We start from the raw sequence: 13,240 nt of genomic DNA on the forward strand, positions 1-13,240 counted from the left end.
CTTGATTTCATGGAGCTAGCTTCACTGTGCACATGGAAGGTCACTCCCGGGGAGGCCTTGAAAATTCTCCATAAGGTGGGCTTAGGCGGTTCAGTCTGGTTAGAAGGAGTTGGCTAGGGGACTTGAGTCTATCTTTGCATAGAACACAGTTTAATCTAGATTGTATATTTAAGGATGTATATTTGGAGAAGGAGGCTGGTAGAGATTATTGGGGGGCAGGGTAAAGTTACCCAGATATATGAAGACCCCAGGGAACTATCCTAAAACATGTATGTGAGGGCAGGATACACCAAGTATTGGCACAAGAGGTTGAAGAAAGGAACAATGCCTGAAAGGGTGATTTGAAGAAATCTTTTTGTAGAAGTTACACTTCTGGTTGTTCCAGAGAGAGGTGCAGAGGGATGCACAGGCATGGAGGGGAGCAGGGTGGATGGAAGGCCTGTGATCACAGAATTCTGATCAGTTTTGGAGGGCCTTCCAATGAACCTAAGAACAACTCTTCATTTTCTTCAGGCGAAGAGTTGTTCAAACATGTTACGCTGGAGGAAAATAACTTTGCCCTGCTAGAATGTGTCCTGCCTTGTGAAAAGATTATGTGTAATTTTACCCGATCTTAATGGATGTAAAAAAAGATAAGTTACTGTTTTTTGGGGAATGTTTGTGTATCTCTAGGGCACAATGCCTGACATATAGAATGTATTTAACAAATGTTTGACAACCTGAACTGATCTGAGACAAATTAACTTTTTGCAGGTCATTTAAATTTCATGTCAGAGCATTTAAAGCATTTTTTCTTCAAAAATTAGAAACAACATTTATTGTTTCTTGTTAAAATATGGCGCTCTCATGAGAAAAGAGTGTGCAAAAAGAGCCTTCCTTCACCCTTATCCCAGCAGGCTGGGACTGTCCTCACTGTGTAGGAGGGAAAGTTTTTCACCTACTCTTGGGAAATTAGGCTGCTCTACTGTAGTTTTACTTTTGATTACTTGCATATGTAAAAAAAAACAAAAAACAAAAACAAAAGGCAAAATCCAACAGCTAATAGGTTATCTCTCCCTAGGCATATAAGCCCAGTCCACCTGGACACAGATGTGGGGCTTAAGTCCAAATTCCCATGTGCAGCCCAGGATTAGGTGGTACTTTGGAAATCAAGTGGGTGTTCCTGGCTAGGGATTGAAGGCGATCTCAGCCCCTGGTCAGCTGGTTGAAAACATCCAAAGTGCCTCCAGTGAGAAGCTGAGATTACCTCTTTAATGAGAAACACTTTGGGTGAGGTAGGGCCCACCGTCAACTGGTAGGCAGCATTCTTGCCACAGGTTGTATCTGGTCTAGAAACTACTAGATCTCCAAATCCTCTTGAAGTCCCTTACATTGACAAGAATGAATTCAAGTTTCAAAATGACACACCAAGTTATACAAGGTAGAGGATGTCATTAAGGCAATAGTCTTACCAAGTCCATGCACAGAGCTCTAATCCCACCGTCACCCTCCCCTCACTCTCCAAGTCTGCTTAGTTCTACCCACTACTCTTCCTTCTCAGTGACAGTTCCAGCATCCAGAAGTCTTGAGCAGCCTTCAGCCTCACAAGTTGGGAGTGGCCTAATTCAGAAACTTCATGGCAACTTCAAGGCCAAGGAAACAGGCCACATTGGCTGGGAAGGCTTGGGTCATCACTGCATCAGACCCTTTAGATAAGGATGTGATTCCTTCATCCCAGATGAGCTCCCTCAGCACATCTCCAAAACCATTAGGATATTTCCCAGGAGGTACAGTCTGGAAGTGAGACTTGAGCACATCTTGGGGGATTGCCACAGCCCAGTTGAAGATCCCTTCCTGGCAATGCCCCCAGCCGCCAGGATTCAAGGCGCACTGAGCTCACGGACCCTCTTTCCTTCAGGAGTGAAGATATTTTTTAGCCATTTATATGTTATGAATTACATTCCACTAGCTGGAACATCTCACATAAGGGTAAGCACGGTCCCTTTGTAGATGCCTCGGATCCCAAACTCCTGGTACAGCTTCTTTGCACAGTCCAAGGTTCCAATGTACTTGGTTTCCCCTGAAGAAGCCTGAAACTGTAACCAGCACTTGATGGGTGCTCCAGGGGTCACGATGCCTGTGGTGAATGTACCAGATAACATACCAGCTGCAAACAGCTGGGGATAGCTGAGCACATCCTCTGGGTGTTTCTGTCGTAGTTTCTTCCTTTAACCAAACCCAAAGAAGTACACAGCAAACATGGGGGTGACACCGATGATAGGAGCAGCCATTCACTGATATAGCCCCGTGATGCCCCTTCTAAGAGTCTTCGGGAGACAGTCCAAGGTCCCAGAGTACATGGGAGGCTGTCTAGGCAAAGTCGGTAGCTGTGTCTGCAGTCGGACCTTGACGGTGTCCAGAGGGTGCCCCATGAACAGCAGGCACATGCCACCAAAGCCGCTGGCCAGCAGGTTCTTGAGCGGGCTGATGGGCTTCGGCTGATCAGCCATGGTCAGTCCGCCTATCTCTGAGTCTGTCAGTTCCTGCGTCCTGGCTCTGCTGCCCCAGCTGCAGCGCCAGGGCCGCCAATCTTGCATTTAAAGGCTTCTGCTTGCTAATTCATTTTGGTTAAAAAAAAAATCATTCTCAGAGATAGCCAAGGTAATGGGCATTTATGTGTTGTATAAATGTGATATTATATATATGTATATATTTGTCCATGGCTCCTGGTTCATAACTCCCACAGCCCTCATTATATCCCAAGTGATAAAAATGATAAGCATATCTTTTGTTGGGGTATTTAGCTTTTTTGTCTTTGGTTACTGAAGCAGCTTCAGACAGCTTCAGAGCAATAAAGGTGAAAAAGACAGTCTTTTATTGTAATGGAGCACTTTAGGCCTAAGAAATAGGTCTCAGAAAAAAGAATCTCCCTCTCTGAACTTCTGCCCACCTTGTCTCCCCAAGACAATAGAAACGGAAAATATCCTCTTATCTAACATCACTCCCACACCTTTTGTCTTGGGGCTGGTCATAAAGAAATTCTTTGACTTACGTTGTCTAATCATAGGCCATAAGACCCTCAATTCAGGAAGGGTCCTCCCCTCTACCCAGGAGGAAGGAATGCTGTTCAGAGAGGCCAACAAGAATCTGAACAGACAGGCCTGGCTGGGTTTCCTCATTCAACCTATTAATATCAGGTTATACCCTTTTTATCCAATCACATTTGTTTACAGTTTTCCATGTTGTAATCATGTCTGCACAATGAAGATTCCATAAAAGGCCCAAGAGGATGGGATACAAACAGCCTTTGGACCGTTGAACTTGTGGAGGCTCTAAGAAAGGTGAACAGTAGCTCATCCCTGTGCTGGGAGGGTAGTGCACCCCAGCTCCATGGGAAGGAACACTTCCGTGCTTGTGACCCTTTCAAACCTTGCTCTATGTACCTTTTCATCTGGCTGTTGACTTGTATCCTTAAAAATATCCTTTGGAATATACTGGTAAATATAAAGTAGTGTTCCCTAAGTTTTGTGAGCTGTTCTAACAAATTAATCAAACCTAATCAAACTCAAGGGGTTTGTGGAACCTCAACTTGAGGCCAGTCGGTCAGAAGTCCCAGAGCTTTGGACCTGTGACTGGTGCTTAAAGTGGGAGCAGTTTTGTGGGCACCCCTGGGATCTGACTCTGCCTACCTGGAGATAACGTCAGAATTGAATTGGATTAGAAGATGCTTAGCTGGCGTTGGATGCAGAATTGATTGCTTGCTGGTTGATGGAGATAAATCCCCACATATATGGTCATGGAAGTCTTTTGCATTGCTGGTAGTGGTGTGAGAGCAGAGGAAAACAGTTTGTTTTTTCAACACAATGAATAATGATTATTTATTAAGCACCAGTAGGAGTCTAACCATGGGGTTAAAAAATAATTAGTTCAGGGAGATAACAAAACTACTAGGGTATATCATTTCTGAATCTTTCACTGATGTCATTTCATTTCTTTAGTTTTGTTTTCCCGTTCATAAAATGGAGGTAAAGATAGTTTAGTACCAAGGCTCCTCTAAGGATGAGTTTTCTCCCATTTAAATCACGATTCATATTGCATGATTAGAAAGTAGAACATATGGTCCGTGACAAGGGTGTTGGCAATTTGTGGGAGAACAAAAAAGATTTGACAACAATTTCTAACTTGGTTCATCTCCGTAGTAAATTAAAAATGTTGCTCTGATTTGTGGGCACTGGGGGTGGAAGTAGGGTAGAAGGAAAGAAAAATTTGGTCCTTTTCCTGTCATCCCTTTCTTTAGGGTCCCCTTTTGTTCCCCTTCGGGAAATGGAATTAAAAAAAAAACCCCTGCATTCGTCAGTAACTCTGGGTCAACCACAACTTAAAGACAGTAAGCAGGTCAATCAAAACAGGGGCAATGATTGCTATATAACTAACAGGTACTCTCATTGATAGAACACAGGCATACACAGGAAGATACATTCACAGAAAGAGCTTCCTGCACAAAGCAAGCAACCAGTGCAACATGACAGTGAAGACCCTGCATGGCCCAGTCATGGTGAGTAGCAACAATCATTCTGGTTTAAGGACAGTCATGCCTAGGATTTCAGGAAAACAGAATTCTAAGGAGTTAGGTTTGATTGGGGTCTTTTTGGAATTACTTCTTTAAAAAACAGAGATGACTTTAATTTTGACTCCTGTCTGGTGGCAAAAAAGAAAAAAATAACTAGAAAAGTTATAATGGCATAAAAATGCAGCTCCTGGCCAGGTGCGGTGGCTCACGCCTATAATCCCAGCACTTTAGGAGGCCAAGGCAGGTGGATCACATGAGTTCAGAAGTTTGAGACCAGCCTGGCCAACATGGCAAAACCGGATCCCTACTAAAAATACAAAAATTAGGTCAGGCCCAGTGGCTCATGCCTGTAATCCCAGCACTTTGGGAGGCCGAGGTGGGCGGATCACTTGAGGTCAGGGGTTCGAGACCAGCCTGACTAACTTGAAACCCTGTCTCTACTAAAAATACAAAAATTAGCTGGACGTGGGGCAGTTGCCTATAATCTCAGCTACTCGGGAGGCTGAGGCAGGAGAATGGCTTGAACCTGGGAGGTGGAGGTTGCAGTGAGCCAAGATCACACCACTGCACTCCGGCCTGGGTGACATAGCGAGACTCTGTCTCAAAGAAAAAAAAAAATGCAGCTCCTCACCCAATGGCTTTTGCCCAGGTGCTGTTAGTATGTGCAGTCCTTGGCATCACAGACAACTAGCAGGTTCTCTCCTGTGGCCATCCATTATAGAGTTAGGTTGGCCTGAAATTCTTATCTCATGGTGGGAGCTTGGCCAGCCCTTTAGGGATTATGTAGATATACATTTTAACCAAGGAAACTGAGGCCTCAAAAGGTTTAATGATTCCCGTGAGACCGCAGGAGTGCCCTGGGTAGAAGAAGTGAAATCACCCAGTGTTGACTTTGGACAGCTCCTCGAGAAGGGAAATTTCCCATGTCTGATTGCTATTTATTTATTTTGCACCATCTCATTCTTCTTGGAGGAAAGAGAGATGTCAATGCAATGAAAATCTAGCCCCAGCAGGTCTGGAATCTTGCCTGGCATTAGATAAGGCCTGGGAAGAATTTACTACAGAGGCACATGAAAACAGAGGTTAGGAAATCCTGCATTTTATTATTGGCTTAGGTAATTTCCTTGTTTTCTCCTTTTACAAGCCATATAATTTAAAAGAGCTTGAATATCACAAAAGGTTCATGGCATATAGCAATGGTATGTTTTAATTTATTTTATATTTATGTGTTATTTTAAAGATTACATGTAGCGCAGCAAAGTGCCATATTTAGGGGCATAGGCTCTGATGTCAGGCATATGTGGCTCCACTGCTTGCTAACTGTAGGATTTTTGGGTAAGTTATTTATCTTCTCTGTGCCTCAGTTTCCTCAACTGTACAGTGGAGATAACAATGGCATCTTTCTCATGGCATTTATTGGGAGGATTAATTAACATCTTTGAGAATAAATGAGTCTGTACTCTGTATTGGCAGATTTGTGTATGCTTAAGTTTCAGTTAATTTGGCCATCCTAATAAACAACAACTGGTAATGATAGAGAAAGCATTCAGTAAGTATTAACTGTTCATATTAATATTGTTATTATTATCCTGGAAATTCTGATCAATCCTCTGAAGTACATGGGGATACTTCCCACTTTATACAGATGAACAAAAGCTCAATTAAGCTATTTATTTAACTTTTCTGGATACTGTAAGCACAATAACTGGTACACCAATCTAAGCTTTCTGGCTCCAAGTACACTATGCTTCTCTTTGAATGGTTCGGAGGCAAGATTTCTGAATTTAAAGCCATTGCATCCAAGCAATTCTGTTGGGTAGCTTTGTGCTCCATAGCTATTTCTATTTCTAGTTTCCTTAAAGAAATCTGTTGGGTTGTCAGGAGGAAACATAACAATGCAAGGAGCATTGGAATAGAATTAGAAGTTGAGAGGTGCAGGCAGATAGGACATCCTCAATAAGTAGTTGAGGCAAATTCTCATGGACCTAGCGGTTGACCAGGTGCATGCTTACGGGAGAACACACATTGCTGGTGAGTATAGGGGGTGAATGTTCAGGTTGCTCAGGTGGGCTCACATTAGAGTGAAGTGCAAAGCTAGGCTGAGAAGGTTGGTGTCCTGTTATAGCTCACCTTCACCTGGTGCTTTCCCTTGCCTCTGTCCCCTGTTCTATAGATTGAGAGCAATATCTATTCATCTGCTTTCTAGGTGGCATATAAGAGTTCAAGTCCATACAATGCTCTGAATTTCTCTGAGAGGTACTGTTTAAATCATTCTTAAGAACCAGCGACAGCCTGGTTCAGAGCCCCTACTCTGTATTACATAACCACTAACATCTACAGTTTCAGATCAAAAGCTTTGTGGAGCAAATTGGAGTAATTTGCAGACATCATCTGATTTCCTGATAAAGAGCTATGTGACCTACAACACGTATGCACATCTAGTTCAGCTGTCACATCGCTTAAAATGCTTGGCTCTTCTAATGAGACAAAACTAAGATTAATGTTGGTAATAATAAAAATAACCTTCAATGGCAATAGCACTGACTACTGACACCTTGGTTTGAGTCCTGAGACTGGTACTCATATGCTGGTGAACCCAACCAAGTTATTTATTCCCTTTGGGACAGAACTCTTTCACCTGTCTAATTGGGATAATTAATACTAGCTCTGTCTACCTCACCAGGTAGTTGTGAAAATCCAGTAAAAGCGTTTTCTAAAATACTGTATATTAGCAAATATAATAACTTGTTAGAAACATGGTAATTATTGCTAAATCATAGAACTCCAATGTATGTATTTAAAAGCTTTCATAATGAAAATTAATAGTGATTCAGTGAGTATGACACAGAAGAGGAAAGAGAAAACACAAAGGAGGAATTTACTTAAGAACCCTAAAGATGTGATTGATAGGCTTGGGAAGTTATCTAAGACCCTTTAATATAAGCTGACATCTTTAAAAAAAAAAGTCATAGCAGTCCAGGCACGGTGGCTTAGGTCTGTAATCCCAGCACTTTGGGAGGCCGAGGTGGGAAGATCACTTGAGGTCAGGAGTTCAAGACCAGCCTGGCCACATGATGAAACCCTGTCTCTACTGAAAATACAAAAAATTAGCAGGTGTGGTGGTGCACATATGTAATCCCAGCTACTTGGGAGGCTAAGGCAGGAGAATCACTTGAATCTGGGAGGTGGAGGTTGCAGTGAGCCAAGATTGTGCCACTGTATTCCTGACTGGGCAACAGAGTGAGACTCCATCTCACAAAAAAAAAAAAAAAAGCCATAGCACTTTGTCAAGACAGAAGGTATATGAGCATGAATTCCACATCTATCTAGTCTACTGTGTAGCACAATATAGAGTTAGCAAGTTAGAGTCGCCAGTATTGGATACTTATCATATGCTGCCACTATTCTTCATGATTTGTGTGGATCATCTCATTTAATCTTCACATATATATACATTTTTTTTTTTTTTTTTTTTGAGGAAACAGAATCATAGTTGCTAAGAGTCCCGGAATTGAGTTACAGACCCTGGACTTCTGACTCTGAAGCCCATGCCCTGAGCTACCGCACTATAAAGTCAAGAACTAGCTGTTGAATGAACGAACGATTGTGGGGGATGAAAGTTGATGCTTGCTGATTATCTAAAGGCAAATTAGCCTCATTCTGACCTTTCTGGGTCAACCTTGCTTTCAACTTCTTTTTAATATCAGCTTCCTCAGTATGGCAAATGGACACTATGACCTTTTTGTTTACTCTTATTGGTTTTTTGTCTCTAGTATCTGCAAAATGTGAAAAGGAGAGCCTTTGAAACCAACATGTCTAATCACTTTCCCTATCTTAACTCATGGAAGGTGTGAGCCTGAACAACGCTAAGCCTAGAGAATAAAAGCAACTTATCTTCAGCTCTTCTTCTTCTTCTTCTTCTTCTTCTTTTTTTCCCAAGAAGGAGTCTCATACTGTTGCCCAGGCTGGAGTGCAGTGGCTCGATTTCTTTTCACTGCAACCTCCGCCTCCTGGGTTCAAACGATTCTCCTGCCTCAGCCTCCCAAGTAGCTGGGATTACAGGTGTGCGCCACCATGCGTGGCTAATTTTTGTATTTTTAGTAGAGACGAGGTTTCACCATGTTGGCCAGGCTGGTCTTGAACTCCTGACTTCAGGTGATCCACCTGCCTTGGCCTCCCAAAGTGCTGGGATTATAGGCGTGAGCCACCGCACCCGGCCTTCAGCTCTTCTTCTGTATTATGTTGAGAGTCTGTGATGGGCCTTGCTCATCCCCAGTAAGGGTCAGTGGCGATGGTGGGTGAGCAAAGCATGGTTGTGACAAAGGGAATCTGGCAAGATTTTTAGCTTTTCTTTTCATTAGGTCTTTGGGGCACTTTCATTCTTTGTACGTTACTATAACACCAGATAAAGTGGCGTTTCAATGTAAGTATTAAAAAAACGCTCCAGAGCTAAAGAGAAATAGTTTCCATATTCTCCGTTGTTGTGCATCATTAGTGCCCCGGTTTCTTTCAATTAGCATGGATAATTGGAACTTTGCTAACGTTGGTTTTGCATAATGTTTTTCTTAATGCAGTCAGCTTAACTATATAGTTCAATTTAACTGTATCGTTTTGTTCATTCATTCACTCACTCACTCTTTCATTCATTCCGAAAGTGTTTATGAACATGTGTAATATGCAGGAACTTACAATCTAATAGGTGTAGATCTGACAGGAACACAAATACTACATTTCCAGACAATTAAAAAATGCTGCTTGAGTGCTAGATGATCAAAGCTTTATAATTTAAGGATAATAAACATACTTCTGATTGAACCATTTTAGAGACTGTTCTTAGAGGAGATCATATCTGAGCTGGGCCTTAATGGAAGGGTAGGATTTTGACAGACAGAGTATTCTAGGCAGTGTATTCTAGGTGGAGGAGTGGCTTGGAGGAAGGATTTTGTGGGAGATTCACAGGATATCAAGTTGGAAGTAAAAACAAGAGCTATCGTTTATTAAGCCTCTATTTTCGTTTTACAGATTTATAGGTGTTTTATATAGAACATGCTATTTAATCTTGTTAGTAGTCTCATAAAGTGAGCATTATTATCCACTTGGAAGGAAGAGAAACTAGAGGCTCAGCAAGGAAGCCAGGATAGGATTTTAACCGAATCTCAGACCCTCGCATCTTTCTGTCTCACTGTTTAGAAGCTCTTAGACTCTGGAGGGCTTCACTTACTAGCTAGGCTAATGAGTTTAGTTCTCAGTTTGGCACCTTGATACCTTTAGGTATGAGTGTTCCCATTTCCAGGTGAGGAACTGAGGTGCAAAGAGAAGCCCTGATCCCATAAAAGGACAGGAATGCTGAGTTCCACAAAAGCATGCATCTCTTGCTAGTAGGTGAGGCGAGTCTCTAACTGATTGCAGCCTCTTCTGTTTTCCAGGTCAAGTACTTGCTGCTGTTGATATTGGGACTTGCCTTTCTGAATGAGGTGGCAGCTAGGAAAATCCCCAAAGTAGGACATACTTTTTTCCAAAAGCCTGAGAGTTGCCCACCTGTGCCAGAAGGTAGTATGAAGCTTGACACTGGCATCATCAATGAAAACCAGCGTGTTTCCATGTCACGTAACATCGAGAGCCGCTCCACCTCCCCCTGGAATTACACGTAAGTGCAAATGAGACTGATCTTCACATTCTTTGGAAAAATATGTTAATTCTTTCTTATCATAAAGTAGAAAATGTAGAATACGTAGAAAACATACAAGGGAAAATCCTCTTAACAATGAAAATTTCATTTTACCTGGGAGCTCACATCTTTCTTGTTTTGGGCTAGGTTCACCTTTGTGGTTGATGGTCCTAATATTTTGCTTCCACATTCTCATAAACTCTGTGCCTTTTTCTGCTTCGTGTAGCTCTAGGACAGAATTCACAAATTTTCCTGTGTTGGAAGAGAGGGTTCTTTAAAGCAGATTGCATAATTATCTCCGCATGAGGATAAATGGGAAACAGAAAAGTCGGTTCAAGGAGATCCACTCAGATTAGACATTATCCTTTAAGGAGTGGGAATGAGTGGAGGAGAAAGGCCAGTCTGGGAAATGGGATGTTAGGTGGAGACCTTCAGGGTACAGTTTTGTAATTTGGCCTTAAGATACAGGTTCTTGGAACACCAAGCACCCCCTCCTACTCTCCAAATGTAAGTATAAAAATAGATTCCAGGGACAATTGAAGTGTTTCTGGGGTTGTCATGTAGCTTCTCATGTGAGTGTGTTATGAGAAAACCTTGGGACTGTAGTGCCCCCTGCCTCAAACTGGGAAGATGTGGAGAGACCAAAGAATGACTTGGACAAGTCCAGCTTAGCGAGTAGATGAGTTTATTAAGACTTACATATGGGGCGCCCTAGGGCCACAGCAGGACAGATCTAGAGATCCGCCCTGCCTCCCATCTCTAAGCTGCTCATAAGCAAATTTTCTGGCTCTTTGCCTACTGTGTGTGTCCAATGGGACTGTTTCCCTTGGTAGGTTCTCAGATACTCTCTGAGATATTTGGGTTCTCAGTGGCCTGCTCCTTGGCTGTGCTGGTAGCCCTGGCTCACTGCCCATCCTTCATGGTTCAGACAGTGGATACACACCCTCAAGTAACTTGGTGGGAGTCCTGTCACACTACAAGTGGAGTATGTACAGTGGCAAGCTGGCAGGATAAATGTTGCGGTCTTTATGCCTCCAGGCAGAGGGGCCTATTAAAGGAGAAATGGAGAGAAGGTCTGAGATTCACAGACCTCTGGGACTGTGGCTTTCCTTTCCAAGCAACAGGCTCTGTAGTCCGACTAGTGATGGAAGACTGACTAGTGACGTTCAATCTCCAGGCAGAGAATAAAGAATAATTGTAATAATAATAATGCCAATAAGAGATCTAATGTGAATTGAATGCTAACATTTGTACAGTGGGGTATTTTATATGTACTTGTATCACTGAGCATTCTCAACAGTTGCATGAGAAAATGGAATATGAAAATCCCCATCTTATAATTGAGGAAACTGAGGCTTAGAAAGGTAAGTCACTGCCAGAGGCTGGTGTATGCTTCCAGGCTGTGTGGCTCCGGAGCCTGTGCCACAGCCCTGCGGAACTACCTCCCTGCAGGTGAGCACCCAGTGCTGTGGGGCTCTCATTCGCTGTCTTCCTCCCCCATGCCTCACCATGGTGCTTTGGCTTGCTCCTCCTGCAGTGTCACTTGGGACCCCAACCGGTATCCCTCGGAAGTTGTACAGGCCCAGTGTAAGCACTTGGGCTGCATCAATGCTCAAGGAAAGGAAGACATCTCCATGAATTCCGTTCCCATCCAGCAAGAGACCCTGGTCCTCCGGAGGAAGCACCAAGGCTGCTCTGTTTCTTTCCAGTTGGAGAAGGTGCTGGTGACTGTTGGCTGCACCTGTGTCACCCCCGTCGTCCACCATGTGCAGTAAGAGTTGTACATCCACTCAGCTGAAGAAGCTGTAGAAATGTCACTCCTTATCCAGTGCTCTGCAACAAGTCCTGTCTGATCCCCAATTCCCTCCACTTCACAGGACTCTTAATAAGACCTGCATGGATGGAAACAGAAAATATTCACAATGTATGTGTGTATGTACTAAATTTTATATTTGATATCTAAAATGTTAGGAGAAAAATTAATATATTCAGTGCTAATGTAATAAAGTATTAATAATTGAAAAATACTTCAGGTGTCTGTTTGCAATTCCAGCTTGTACTCACGGACTGTGTAGCCCTACAGATTTTGGAATTCTATATGCCTATCATTTGTTTTTCATATTTCCTTATCAGAGCACCAGTGTTAGGGTTGTTTTGTTATTAATGGTGCCTGGAGATTGGTTACATAAAGAGTTAAGGAAAATGGTACAAACAGAACTCAGGTTCCCTAGGGACACTTTACTGCTTCGTTATCCCAACTACATTATTTTACAAAGCAAGTATTTCTTGGCCACTGTGCTAGCCAGTGGAGATACAAAGAAAAGTAAGAAATGCATATGAAGGGCCATGTGTTGATAGAGGCCATCCAAAGAGCCCCTGGTCATGAGGGCCATGGTGGCCACTTTGTTTCCTCCTCTGAATTCTGGGCCCTTTAGGGGTCACTGGTTATCTTTTGTCCATCTCTTACACATCTTAGAGGCACACAAACTTCCAGATTCTGATCTCCATGCCACTCTGAGGAAACTGAGAGGTCTTCTGGTGCCTCTGTTGCACACCACATTTTCTCCTTTACGTCCACCATGCCACTAGCTCAAAGTACATCTGCATGGCTGCTGCCTCCCAGGTTCCAGAGAGAAAGTGGGCTATAAGTTCTCACTCCCACCTAGGACTTGGCTTGAGGATGGACAGTCGGCAGGAGCCTGGCTCCCATTTTGAACTCTTCAGTCTGTTGGTGGGTGTGGAATGGGAGTGGTTGGAGAGGCTAACTCTTTCATCTCTTTGCTCCAGAATCTTGTACTTAGGATATAAATATTGACTTTTGTACTTAAAATGTTCAAATGTTCAGGTTCTTTTTTTTTTTTTGAGACGGAGTCTAGCTTTGTTGCCCAGGCTGGAGTGCGGTGGCGCGATCTCGGCTCACTGCAAGCTCCGCCTCCCGGGTTCATACCATTCTCCTGCCTCAGCCTCCCGAGCAGCTGGGACTACAGGCGCCCGCCACCACGCCCAGCTAATTTTTTGTATTT

At 43.1% G+C, this 13,240-nt stretch overlaps 1 protein-coding gene and 1 pseudogene across 2 annotated transcripts; one reads left to right on the forward strand and one right to left on the reverse strand.

Moving 5' to 3' along the window:
* Window positions 1–1,215: 1,215 nt before the first annotated feature.
* On the forward strand, window positions 1,216–12,242 carry IL17F (interleukin 17F). Of its 2 annotated transcripts, XM_028846761.2 has the most exons (4): window positions 1,216–3,320; window positions 4,432–4,534; window positions 9,976–10,196; window positions 11,755–12,242. In XM_028846761.2, exons 2-4 carry the CDS (start codon window positions 4,502–4,504, stop codon window positions 11,990–11,992), a joined length of 492 nt encoding a protein of 163 aa, XP_028702594.1. In that variant the 5' UTR covers window positions 1,216–3,320; window positions 4,432–4,501; the 3' UTR covers window positions 11,993–12,242.
* LOC114677591 (mitochondrial carnitine/acylcarnitine carrier protein pseudogene) lies at window positions 1,582–2,576 on the reverse strand (annotated as a pseudogene).
* Window positions 12,243–13,240: the final 998 nt, after the last annotated feature.

The sequence above is a fragment of the Macaca mulatta genome, chromosome 4 (assembly GCF_049350105.2).
Source record: "Macaca mulatta isolate MMU2019108-1 chromosome 4, T2T-MMU8v2.0, whole genome shotgun sequence".
Classification (NCBI taxonomy): Eukaryota; Metazoa; Chordata; class Mammalia; order Primates; family Cercopithecidae; genus Macaca; species Macaca mulatta.